Source organism: Littorina saxatilis, linkage group LG10, assembly GCF_037325665.1.
Source record: "Littorina saxatilis isolate snail1 linkage group LG10, US_GU_Lsax_2.0, whole genome shotgun sequence".
Lineage (NCBI taxonomy): Eukaryota > Metazoa > Mollusca > Gastropoda > Littorinimorpha > Littorinidae > Littorina > Littorina saxatilis.
In genome coordinates this window covers 29,455,094-29,467,900 of record NC_090254.1, presented here as the reverse complement: position 1 = coordinate 29,467,900, position 12,807 = coordinate 29,455,094, and the positions used below count along the sequence as shown (strand labels likewise).

The 12,807-nt window shown below is 40.6% G+C and overlaps 1 protein-coding gene across 1 annotated transcript in view; it reads right to left on the bottom strand.

Annotated features, from left to right (window-relative positions):
- Positions 1-11,822, bottom strand: part of LOC138979024 (nucleolin-like) — a 43,702-nt gene extending 31,880 nt beyond the window's left edge. Inside the window, exons 1-3 of the mRNA XM_070351840.1 lie at positions 11,669-11,822; positions 7,743-7,865; positions 7,394-7,558 (exon numbers count right to left, since the gene is read on the bottom strand). Of these exons, the coding sequence (XP_070207941.1) occupies positions 7,394-7,558; positions 7,743-7,865; positions 11,669-11,725 (345 nt within the window). The 5' untranslated portion in view covers positions 11,726-11,822. The remainder of the gene's footprint in view (positions 1-7,393; positions 7,559-7,742; positions 7,866-11,668) is intronic.
- Between the last annotated feature and the right edge of the window lie 985 nt (positions 11,823-12,807).

Here is a 12,807-nt window from a genome sequence, read left to right as displayed (position 1 = left end):
TTTTTTAATGTTTTCATAATTTGATTATCAAATCATTTCCCCTTCATAGTTAAAGTGTTACAGTGAAAACTGTCAAATACGGTCACTGGACTTAGCGGACACTCGCAGAATACGGACAGTCAGTCTCGGCACGGACTGCTTTACACTGTAAAACACCTGTACGTTACGGCCACCTCGGCATTACGGACGCGGACACGTATTTTGGGTCCATAATAAGTCATATACCTGCTAAATACGGACATCCACAGCAAGCTGGGAAGTTCGATCGACGAAGAAGACGATAAATCGATCAGTTGATATTATTCGGTATCTGAGCAGCTCTCGCGAGACACGCTATTTGTTATGCTTTGAACATCGCGAGAACTTCGAACCTTGGCTTGTGCAGCTCGCACGAGATCGCTGTACCGCATGCTTTGCTATGCTCTGAAGTTTGCGAGAGATTACGAGAGCTTGGAATACCGATAGAGTCTATTCTTGGTGAGTGTTTTTAAGTCGACGCATTTGATTGGCTGCTAGAGTTCCAAGGCAGCCAATCCAACGCGTGGAACGTGTTCGGCGGAACGGAAGTGAAAGTGTATGAGTGAATGTATCTTCTCTTCGAAAGAGTGATTCGTGTTTAACAAGATGGCAGCAAGAAATTCAAATTCAAGAAAAGGAAGAAATGCGCTGACTTTAGAACAAAGGATAAATGTTGTCAAACAACTGGAAAGTGGGAAATCATGCCGAACGATTGCACAAGAGCTTGGGTGTGGGAGAACGCAGATTTCGAAAATCAGCGTCGATCGGGAAAAAATAATGAAGTTGTGGGAATCGGGAGACGGACGTGCTGACCAGAAATGGGTTTCGAAGAAGACAACCGAATACGAAGAGCTAAATGACGCCGTGTTCGAGTGGTTTTCAACCAAACGTGCGAATCACATTGCTATCAATGGTCCACTCAGACAACGCTGGACAAATTCTTTCAAAAGCTGATGAGTGCAGAATGAAGTGAATGTGAATGTGTTGTATGAATGAGATCCAGTAACTTTTTAACAATTTTAATATATACAGTTGATATGATAAAAAGCTTTTAAACTTGTTTTACAACAGTCAATAATAAATGTTTCTCTATTTAATCTAAACAGCTTCTGTTTTTCTTATAAATGTACATGTACATGTGCAGTACTCTCTCTCTCTCTCTCTCTCAACTTGACTTTGTCGCGTTTACTTGCACCTGTCTAATAAGGACACCTGCAGAATAAGGACACTTTTGTCTGGTCCCAAGGGTGTCCTTATTTGACAGGTTTTACTGTATTCTGATTAAAAAAACAACAATATTAATTCAAGCTCTACTGTGGTACTAGTTTACCGAGGTACTAGTGGGACTCTTTTACATGCTGTTTTCTCTACATGTAATTTGAGACAAAATGTGGTAATTAAAATGTTGTAACTTTTTAATGGCTAGATGGATTTGTTCCAATTTTGTATATGTTGTTTATGATTTGTGAAGCACCATTTCTGTGCATGGAATAAGAGTACAGTGGATTCCTTGTGTTTTTATGAGTCCAACAGTTTCGTTTTGATTCATATCTGCATTAACATAGATGAGTTTTCAAATGATGTTAAAAAAAAAGTCCAGATAATTTGATCGTCAAATCATTTCCCCATCATAGTAAAGTGGTTATTCTTATAAAAACATATCAATTCAGGCTGCACTGTGCTACTGGTTTGAGGTACTGGTTGGAATCTTTCAAATGCTGTTTTCTCTGAATGTAATTTTCAAACAAACATCTGTAATTAAAATGTTGCAACTTTTGAATGGCTTGATGGATTTGTTTCATTTTTGGCTCACGTAAGTGTAGCCTATGCGATGCTAACTTTTGTCTGTCTGTGCGTGCGTGCGTGCGTATGTATGTATGAATGTATGTCTGTGGTAGAAACTTTAACTTTTGAAGACGTCACATTATGGCGTAAGAGGGTTAGACGTCACGCGAAGGAATTACTGAAAGTCTCGGTCATTGTTATTTTGAGCGGGCCGAGACTAGTTGGCAGTCGTGTCCCTGTAAGTAGGCTTGCAGACAAACAGATCTAGATCTAGTGTCTCGCTTTCTTGCACAGTGTCACCTATGCTTACTGTGTGTGTGTATGTGTGACGGAGTGATTGAGTTTGTGTTACTGTTTGTCGATTTCTTACGTGAGCCTTGAAGGCTTCGCCTCTTGTTGTTTATGATTTGTAAAGCGTCAGTTTTGTGTATGGAATAAGAGTGCATTGTTTGGGATTTTATGAGTCTGACAGTTTGGTTCTGATTCATGTTTTCATATCGGTACAAACAAAGGTGGTTGTTTTCATATGATGTATATAAAAAAAATCCTGATAATTTGATTGTCAAATCCTTTTCCCTACATAGTAAAGTGGTCATTCTAATAAAAACATATGAATTCAGGGTGCACTGTGCTACTTGTTTTTTTATGTACTTGTTCGAATCTTTAAAATGCTGTTTTCTCTGAATGTAATTTTCAGACAAAACGCTACAATTAAAATGTTGCAACTTTTGACAGGTTTGATGGATTTGTTCAGTTTTTGTATATGTTGTTTATGAGTCGTACAGCATCAGTTCTGTGCATGCAATAAGAGTTCAGTGCATTGGTTGTGATTTTATGAGTCTGACAGTTTGGTACTGATTCATAATTTCTTATCCAGACTGAACCAATAACTGAAAATGCTAAATCAAAAACATATTTTGCTTTGAATTCCTTTTCCATGCACAGAATTATTAAACACACACATATGGCGGGGATATAGCTCAGTTGGTAGCGCACTGGATTTGTATTCAGTTGGCCGCTGTCAACGTGAGTTCGATCCCAGGTTCGGCGGAAATTTATTTCAGAGTCAACTTTGTGTGCAGACTCTCTTCGGTGTCCGAACCCTCCCCCCGTGTACACTACATTGGGTGTGCACGTTAAAGATCCCACGATTGACAAAAGGGTCTTTCCTGGCAAAATTGCTTAGGCACAGTTAATAATTGTCTACCTATACCCGTGTGACTTGGAATAATAGGCCGTGAAAGGTAAATATGCGCCGAAATGGCTGCAATCTACTGGCCGTATAAAATTTCATCTCACACGGCATCACTGCAGAGCGCCTAGAACTGTACCCACGGAATATGCACGATATAAGCGTCATTGATTGATTGATTGATATCGCTGCAAAGAAGAAAAATTGGATCGAAACATGCACTGGTTCACAAACTGCAACATTTTGAAAATAAGCACATTTTATGTTTTTTTCGGTTTTTGGTGAATAAAACCAAAAAAAATTGCTTTTCACTCAAAATTTAAATTGGTTTCCCTTAATGAAGTTATTATGCTTGCAAAAATCAAACAAGCAGCACTCTGTTTCAAAAAGAAACCCCTCCCCTTAATCTAAACTAGCAGCCAAGGCCCGACTTCGCCTGGGTGTTCTTTTACATGAGTTATCTCCCTTCCTTGGGAAAATTCTAGATACTTGGGCAGCAGGTCTAACTTCAACCCTTTACATTCGGTGAGATCAGGCATGCTTGCATGATAGTTGATAGCTACTGACAGGTTTCACAGTCTTCAGAGTCGGGTATGTCCCTGACTTTGATATTAAATAAAATGTTTCGTTTTGTTTAGTCGTGAATTTTCACTGGTCTATGTCGAATGTCCTCGGAATTTACATCTGAAAAATAAACTTTGATCGAATTCAAGTCAAGTTTGTATTCCCCACCTGCGAAAGAGGTAGGTCTGTCGTGAGAAATGAGACGGACACGATTTCCCTTTTTAGCCACATTGGTGTTCACATGTAGTAAGCACATAATGCCAGTGATATTACAGACTCTTTATTGCTCCTATGAGGAGAAGAAATGAAGAAGAGAAAATCAACCGGATAGTTCAGGAAATGTCTAGAAGCAAAGGGAGGTAACTCTTACTTTGTTATACATTTAAGGGAGGTAACTCTTCTTTGCAGGCATGCCTGATCAGTCTTTACAGAATATAGTCAATGTTAGACCTGCTTCTCAAGTATCTAGAACGTTCCTAAGAAAGGGAGATAACTCAAATCAAAGTTATTTTTCAGCAAACGGAGTGTGTTGATGGTAATATTTTTACACTGTCTCATTCTTATAGAATATATAGAGTCGAAGTGAGAAACTCCCGGGCAAAGCCGGGCCCAAAATGCTAGTACTATATATATATAAAAATGGATGTAAGTGTGTGTGTGTCTGTGGTCGCCAAACCTCAGAGATGGCAAAAGATAAGCACAAGATATTTTGCATGCACACTGCCCTGGACCCACAGATGTGCACCTGGGTATTAGTTTTAGACATTGTCGGATAATTACCCTCCTCATTAATGAATACAGGCTATATAGTGCAAGGGAGGTAAGTCATGCTTTGACACCCATGGAAGGCAAGAGGCAGGAACAAGATAGTGTGCATGGACACTGCCTAGGATCCGCAGATTTAGCTTCTTGATTCATCGTTTCCTTTCTCAGATTATGGATCTCCCCTTTATTGAATACAGCCTATATAGTGCAAGGCCAGTTCAGTGCCCGGTGTTCACATGTAGCAAGCACATAATGCCAGTGATATTACAGACTCCAGACCTGGGAACCCCTGTTTTGCACTTTGAGTATTCTCAAACAAACTTGGTGTATTTTCAACAAAATGAGCGTACTCCACACAGCGTTTGCACATCCATGATTAAAACATGCCTCATGCGCGTCCGTCACACCGTTAATTAAGTTTACCTATACATTTAAAACAAATGCTTTTTTCAATTTTTACTGACAAAAATTGTACCGTATTTGACGGACTACAAGCTGCGACTTTAAAAAAAAAAATCGCAGAGCCGCCATGTTGTGTTTTCGTCTGCTCGAAATGTGCGCAAAAGTTGTAAATCATCCCAAAAAAGCTTATTCCGGGCGGGACTACATGTGTGTGTTGGTTACAAATTGTGTGTGTGTGTGATATTTTTCTTTAAACTTTTTCACTTTTCTTCTTTGTTTCACTTGTTTATTCTCGGAGCCGATTTCGCCAAATACCGTACTTTCGTTTGCCTGGTTGTTTTGATTGATTGACACGATCCGATTATATTTTTTTTGACGGCGGCTAATATAGTGACGTAATCATGTGCCAAAATACTGGATCGGCTTGTGAAGAAAAGTAGTCTAGGAATTTTTCTCGTCGTATTTTTTTCCCACTGACCGTACTGAGCGTATTCTCGACAATCATGCGTACAAATTACGGCGAAATCGTATGGGTTCCAAGGTCTGAGACTCTCTATTGCTCCTATGAGGAGAAGAAATGAAGAAGAAAAAATCAACCGGACAGTTCAGGACATTTCTAGAAGCAAAGGGAGGTAACTCTTACTTTGTTATACATTAAAGGGAGGTATCTCTTCTCATGCAGGCACGCCTGATCAGTCTTTACATAATATATAGAGTCGATGCAGGCATGAGCAAGTTCCAAAATGTTCCCTTGTGGGCTGGTGAATTTCAAAATTGACTAGCCCACAAATAAATTCACTCGCTCACAAAAATGAGTTACCAAAGAACAAAACGATTCCATCCATTCAAACGTGGTGAAAGGCGAGCAGGTCTTTGCAAGCGCCTGTACCGATCGCATCAGTTGAGCGACACGAGCACGCTGGTCTTGCGTTAGCTGGTGCATAGCGTTCCCCCCTCGGTGTCTTCGACCTTTATGTTTGACTTTACCCATTTTTTTGTGTTTTGTTGGTTCTTTCTTTCTTTATTTGGTGTTTAACGTCGTTTTCAACCGTTCAAGGTTATATCACGACGGGGAAACGGATAGAGCCACTTGTTAATTGTTTCTTGTTCACAAAAGCACTAATCAAAAAATTGCTCCAGGGGCTTGCAACGTTGTACAATATATGACCTTACTGGGAGAATGCAAGTTTCCAGTACAAAGGACTTAACATTTCTTACATACTGCTTGACTAAAATCTTTACAAACATTGACTATATTCTATACAAGAAACACTTAACAAGGGTAAAAGGAGAAACAGAATCCGTTAGTCGCCTCTTACGACATGCTGGGGAGCATCGGGTAAATTCTTCCCCCTAACCCGCGGGGGGGTTTTGTTGGTGAGACTTTGATGTTTCGTGTGCACGTATTTTTTTTCTAGCTTAAATTTGTCTGTACCAACAACGAATGGCCCCTTTCTCTCCTTCTCAGAAGCGGCATGCTTTTCACAAGCAGTACACATGACGTTTTTTCCCCTGATCATAGTTTAGCCAGTCTCTCTGCTCACAGTCAGATTTTGTCCAGTCTGCCTGGAAGGAACGCTTCCTCTGTCCGGAGTCATACTTTTTCAGTCTCTCGGACTCACGTTTTCTCTGGTTTGGCTTTTTTCTTTTGGGGCTGGCAGTTGTCCAAGTATTTCCGCATGTTTACATTTTCAGATCTGCTTAGGCTGCTGAGACACGCGTGCTGACTAGTCATAAATTTTGTCCTACCTTTTGCCATCGAGTATTTCATGTGCTATTCGTAGAGATACCGATCTGAAATTGAGCCGAGAGCTATAGAGTTCGTTTTGGGCGTTGAACAGATGACAACACACATATGAGGAAGGTCTTAGAATTAGTGTTTGAGTATTCTATTTTTCGATTCTGAATGCTGTGTTTGGTAGTCATTTAGGACCGTGATATTCTTAAACAGACTATGTTTTTGTTTATATTATGCGAAGCGTTTTAGCATTGTATGGCATGGAATATGCATGCGTTTGCTTGACTAGGTTTGACTCCCTCAATCCAATGGTCTTAATCTACTTTGACAAATGGGTATCTATAAGGACTAAATAAAATATGACGAATGGAATCCGGCTCCTGACACAGAAGAGCTGGGCGTCGCTGATTAAAATAAAATTCATTTGCTTATTTGACATAGTTCCCAAGCAGTTTTGAGCAAATCATTGCAGGTGTTTCAAAATTACAGTACAGGGTAGGTCCCTTGAATTTTTTAAGGTCCAAATCATCAAAAAACATTCAAAATGGCGCCTTAGGTGTACGATCTTCAATCTGTAATGAAGTAAAGAATAGTAAAAAACAACAACCTACCAAAAGCCTTCAGTGCACCCAGAAATGGCTCAGATCTGGCAGCAGGAAAGGCGGCAAGGCTCTTAGATAGGTGCCTGGACTTGGACAATTTTCACTCTAGATGGAAAAGGGTTAAAAGCCTTAAGCGCAGCTCAGTAAAAGGGGCTCTTACTCTGGCACACTGTGTTATTTACCAAGAATGGCTATTACACTACAGAGACCAAGAAGGAGATTAGATCAACTTTGTACTTTCTCAGAGTAAGACTAAGAGAAGTAATCCTGCTTTGGAAAACCACCTGTTTTTCATCACTTTTAAAATTCAGCAGGTCAACAATATACCTTCGCTGTGACCAGCATGGTGGTGTCTTTTGCCAGTTTGGCTTTCTTGGCAGGAGACTCTGGGGCAGTTTCGTTTTTGATATCATCAATTTTGCGCTGCTGTCCACGTGTCTGTGCGTCCTCGTCTGGTGCCCCTCCCGTGCTCTCCAACAGCCTCTCCCCTTCCTGCACACCACATGTAACCAAGCAGAACGTTAAGAGGCAAGCTTGTTGGGCTCACGTTCACTACTCCAATTTGGGAGTAATTTAACTTCCCTGTAGTACTGTGTCTAACCATTTACTCAAATGCTTACAGGACTTCAGACATCAGCACGCCATACACTTCTAACTTAACACAAGCAGGACAGACCTTAGCAGTGACAGCCATGGTGCCATCACGCTGCAGACCTGGTTTGTCTTCTGTCGGCTGTGCCAGACCCTGGTACTCCAGCAGCTTTGTCTTTCCCTCAGACTTCAGGTAGTCAATGCCCTCCTGCACACACCATATGCCGAATAATATTAATTTACAATAAAATCCATGAACTTTGTCTGCAGAAGAAGCTATCAGGATGTTGCATGTTTTCAAGTCTTGTCCTGGATGCCTGACCTGGAGGGGTATACAGGGAACCTTTTGAGCGGCACTTGACCGCATGGTGGCGCTGTAAGTCGCACTAAATGCCATTCATAAAACCCCGTTTCGACACGCCAAAGTCGCGTGCAGGACCTACCTCTCGGTGGCTAACGGCATGATGCCGCCGGGTAATCTTCTGATGTTAGGATGGCCATGTCCGCATGTGGTCTGATGCAATCGGTCGCCTCGCTGAACGTGCTTATCTCGTCTAGTAGGAAGCGTGGAGTGGCGGTGATTTTCTTTGATAAGGGTGTTTGTGCGCATGCGTTCAGAGCAAGAAGCGAGGTAACAACCTCATTATCTAAAGGCGTTCAATGATGGTAATGGTATTATGTATACCAGTTAAAATCGGAAATTACACGGCTGTAGCTAAAATGGCTCAAGCATTTGAAACCACCTCAAATGTTTAATTTTCCTGTATACCACTCTAAATCTGTAATTTCAGACTGTGCCTTTAACTTAACACCTTGTACCCCACCTCTGTTGACCACGTTTTTTTTTTTTAACCGAGACCAGCTGTGCTGCAGCAGGTCACTCAGAATTGTAAATGTTTTAAAAAATGTACCAAATCCTCTTCTCTGCGCTCTGCTTCGTCTTCAGTCTCAGTGTCTTCATCAAAATTAGCTTCATATTCGATCAGCTCATCTCCTTCGTGGCTATCGTAGTTCATAAGAAGCTCAGCAATTTCATCACCCGCAAAGGTTCACTGCATCGCCATAGGGAAAAAACTTTCCTTTCGAACTCCATAAAACTTTGAACAAAGCAACAGTGTAGCAGGTGTTAGATTGACGTTAAAGGAAACGACTGAAGCTAACAGTCTGAGCAGCACTGTCATGCTCTCATTTTCCAACCAATTTTGTTGAAATTTTGGTCAAGCAATCTTCGACGAAGGCCAGACTTTGGTATTGCATTTCAGCTTGGAAGCTCAAATATTAATTGATGAGTTTGCTCATTAAAGTTGTCATTAAAATCAAATTTTCGCAAAGAGATTCAAAATTGATTCCATCGTATTCTTCATCAAATTCTAAATCAGAAAATATATATACATATTTCATGTTTACTCTTAAAATGTGATCACAATTAACGAAAATAGGTTAATTAGTACTACGATTAAAATTTAAGAAATCAATCCAAAAATGATTTATCTTATCCTTTATGATTTCCTGATTCCAAAAACATAAATATATTGTATTCAAAACAAGCTCAGAAAGTTAAAAAGAATACAGAAAAGCGCGCGCTATTCTGGCTTGTCAATTTCACTTCGTTTTGCATGTAAAAAGTGAGCGATTGCCTTCTCGCGGGGATTGACGAACCTGTCTTGTCCGAGGGAAAAATTGCAATGCGTTCAGTTGCATTCAGTGAGTTTGACAGCTTCTCTAAATGTAGTAATTTCGCCTTACGCAACTTGTTTTACTTGCATAAGTCTAAACCCAATCTTGAAATTTAACATAGCCGTCTTTGCTTACTGACTTCTATGGGCCAGCAAAAGCGTCTAGTTCTTAGCATGTCCAAATTACCCCCTCTACCTTACTGACAGGAAATACTTGTATACAAAGCATTAATTGACTTGATTTGTAGTTGAGGTCTGTGAGGGCCTGTTCACTGTTGACATTCTAAAGTTGATCAAAATAATACACAAAAAGGTGGGTCATACTTTGAGGGTAGATTTTGCCAGTGTGCCATGAGGCTGTTAACTTTTCTCTGTGTCTCTTGTAAACATCTATGATGTCACCCCTTTTCCTTCTGTGCCCTAAACTGTGTTTTCCTGAATAGATAAGTTACAATGTGCCCTTCATCAGTTTATGTATGAACACCCTACACACATTGTTTGTTTGTTGATATTTTTCTTCTTCTGTTTTTTTTTAACAGTTTGTTGCCCGTTTTTTGCAAGTTACCCAAGAGGTCAGTAAAGACACACTCCTTTATGTCGAACAGTTAGGCTCACCATCTCCGAGTCAGATCTGACCAGACTTTAATATGGGATTAGACAATTCCTTCACTTGGATAAATACCATAAATCAACACCCTGACTGATTGCTCTTGTGATCTTTTTTAAATGAATTAATGAGAAATGGCACCAACTAAATAAAGCAATCTCTTTTAATAGTTTTAGACCCTCTTTTCGAAAGTGACAAATCTTATGCGAAAAGCCAACCATGAAACAAAGTTTGAGAAGATGTCATAATGCAAATAATGGCATCTTGTTAAACTTTCTTTCTTTATTTGGTGTTTAACGTCGTTTTCAACCGTTCAAGGTTATATCGCGACGGGGAAAGGGGGGGAATGGGATAGAGCCACTTGTTAATTGTTTCTTGTTCACAAAAGCACTAATAAAAAAATTGCTCCAGGGGCTTGCAACGTAGTACAATATATGACCTTACTGGGAGAATGCAAGTTTCCAGTACAAAGGACTTAACATTTCTTACATACTCAGTAATGAACCCTAATAGATCTTTTTGGCATCTGAGCAGCTCTTGTGAGATCTCTGCAAGACATGCTGATGCTCTTTGCTATGTTTCGAAAGTCGCGAATTTTGAGAGAGCTTGGAATACTGATAGGGTCAATAATGACACTGATGCTGCTGCTTTGCCATCAGCGTAGCTGCAAAGCATTAAGCCACGTGACGATATGAAAACGCGACCAGAACAATGCGGTATCGCTGTGCTGTGAGCTGTTAAACACATGTCATGTTCGAAGTCCTGCTGTGTAGTGAATTAAAGCATGCATTTGCTCAATATGGCATAGCACTAGCAGTACTTCAGTCTTAACTCTTATCAAAATGAAACTGAACTCGACAATTTACAGCAATCTCGCGTAGGACACAAGACTGAGTGTGATCTGTTTTTCTACAGGGAAAACACCTACTGGAAGTGCACCTACAGGGAATGTACCCGCTTTTGGTCGACATAGATCCCTTCTGCATCAGTAATTCAGTATCAACCCTACTACTAATGCTAGTAGTAATACTTTAATAGTAATACTACTATCACTATCAGTATCACTTGCATCCTATTCCGCTTTGGTGAGTGATGCTGTGCATTTTCACGTGTGACCTACCTGTGTGTGCTTTTCCTCAAACAAACACAACATGAAAAGGAAACCCAGCATAAAAACTGGCAACGCCTAACTGTGTGAAAAGAGAACGAATTGTAGTATTTGTACCTCTCATTCTCGGAGTCTCTCGTCTTACGGTTGCCGCAGGCTGTAAAAACATTCCTCAAATACAGCTGACTGGTAACGTACACTATCAGCAAGCGCAGAAAACTTGGCAAAAAGATTAATTGTCGGTCATGTGCACTATTTGTATCGAAAGGCTGTGAATAACATCTTCACACATCATCACAAGATAGGGCTTGCACGCAAACATGACCTTGCACACAACGCCGCCATTTTGAAAATTGCCAAAAGGGTGTTTCTAAACTTCATTTATGTCCTCCAACACTCAAATCGACACGTTGTATGGGTCGTTCTAACCAGATATATATCCCCTCCACAAATGTTATGATTAAATAGGCGACAAAGTGTGATGATAATGCAAAAAATACAAATATAGGTCAATAGTGCCAGTAGCAGAAAAGCGGAACCGTCCGGTTTCAATGGCGTCGAAAATGTGCATTTTTTACGATCAAAATATGCAACAAACCGGGCATGAAAAAATGTCAAACCTTCGCGGTAACCTGCATGGTACCATCCCGAGCCAGGCTAGGCTTTGCATCGGCCATTTTGACGGGTGGATTTGCAATTAACAAAAGCCGAATGGGAGGCGTAAAATGCTAGTTTGACACGAGGCGGCCAGGTCCAGACGCAGGAAGGCGTGGTCACGTGGTGGGCAACGAAAAGAATGATTGGTTAGTGGAAGGGAGGTCTTACCGGAAGCGGGAATATGAAAACAACGCTGTCTGTTTTCGATGGTCGCCGAGCTAATTCTAAACGTTTTCAAATGAGCCATAGGAAACAACACGCTTCTTTTTTGATTTTGGTGAATTAGAAATTATAATTTTATTCATGATTGATAAAATGATACCAAAAGAAACACGCCGTATGTCACCTAAAGGGAAAAATGATCAAAAACACGGCCGTGTTTACTGTGATGAAAAGTGATATGATCAAAATCAAATTCTTCCTTGCTCCCTGTCTTTGAACTCACTGAAAACTTATTTTATGCATAATTTGAGTACGTGTGTTTTTCAAAAAGTAAAACACGTCCATCTCTCTGATTTTCTAACTTTGACCTTTTAAGTTTTGTCACCGTATGAGTCTCAATCACAGCACATAAAGCACTGAGCCCCTGTGCGAAAGCTTTGTGAACCTAAAGGTATTGAGCACATTCGTTCAACCTCCAAAATAAGTACAATACAACAACATACCAGTTGTCCATGTATCCCAGTGAAGCCGTGCCAAAGAATGAATACACCTTTTCGCCTCTGACCTTTAGTGTAGTTTGAATGAGGGTCATAGCCATCAGAATAACTTTGAACAACTTGAAACAAGCCGTTAATTGTAGGTTGTTGGAACGTTTAATTATTGACAAAACAAAACGTTACAAAGTTGTCAAAAGTTGTGTCTAACTGTTTAGTTTCTCTGTGTGTGAATAAGTGTGTGTGTATGTGTGTGTGTGTCACGTCAGTGTGTGCCTGCGTGCGGTGTGTGTGTGCAGGGGCGGATCAGTTCATTTTATGGGGGGGGGTTCCAAAAATATATTGTGAAGATATGGGTGTGAAGGCGCGAAGCGCCGAGCCGAAGGCGCAAAGCGCCTAGCTTGCTAGGGGGTCCGGGGGGCATGCCCCCCCCCCGGAAAATTTTG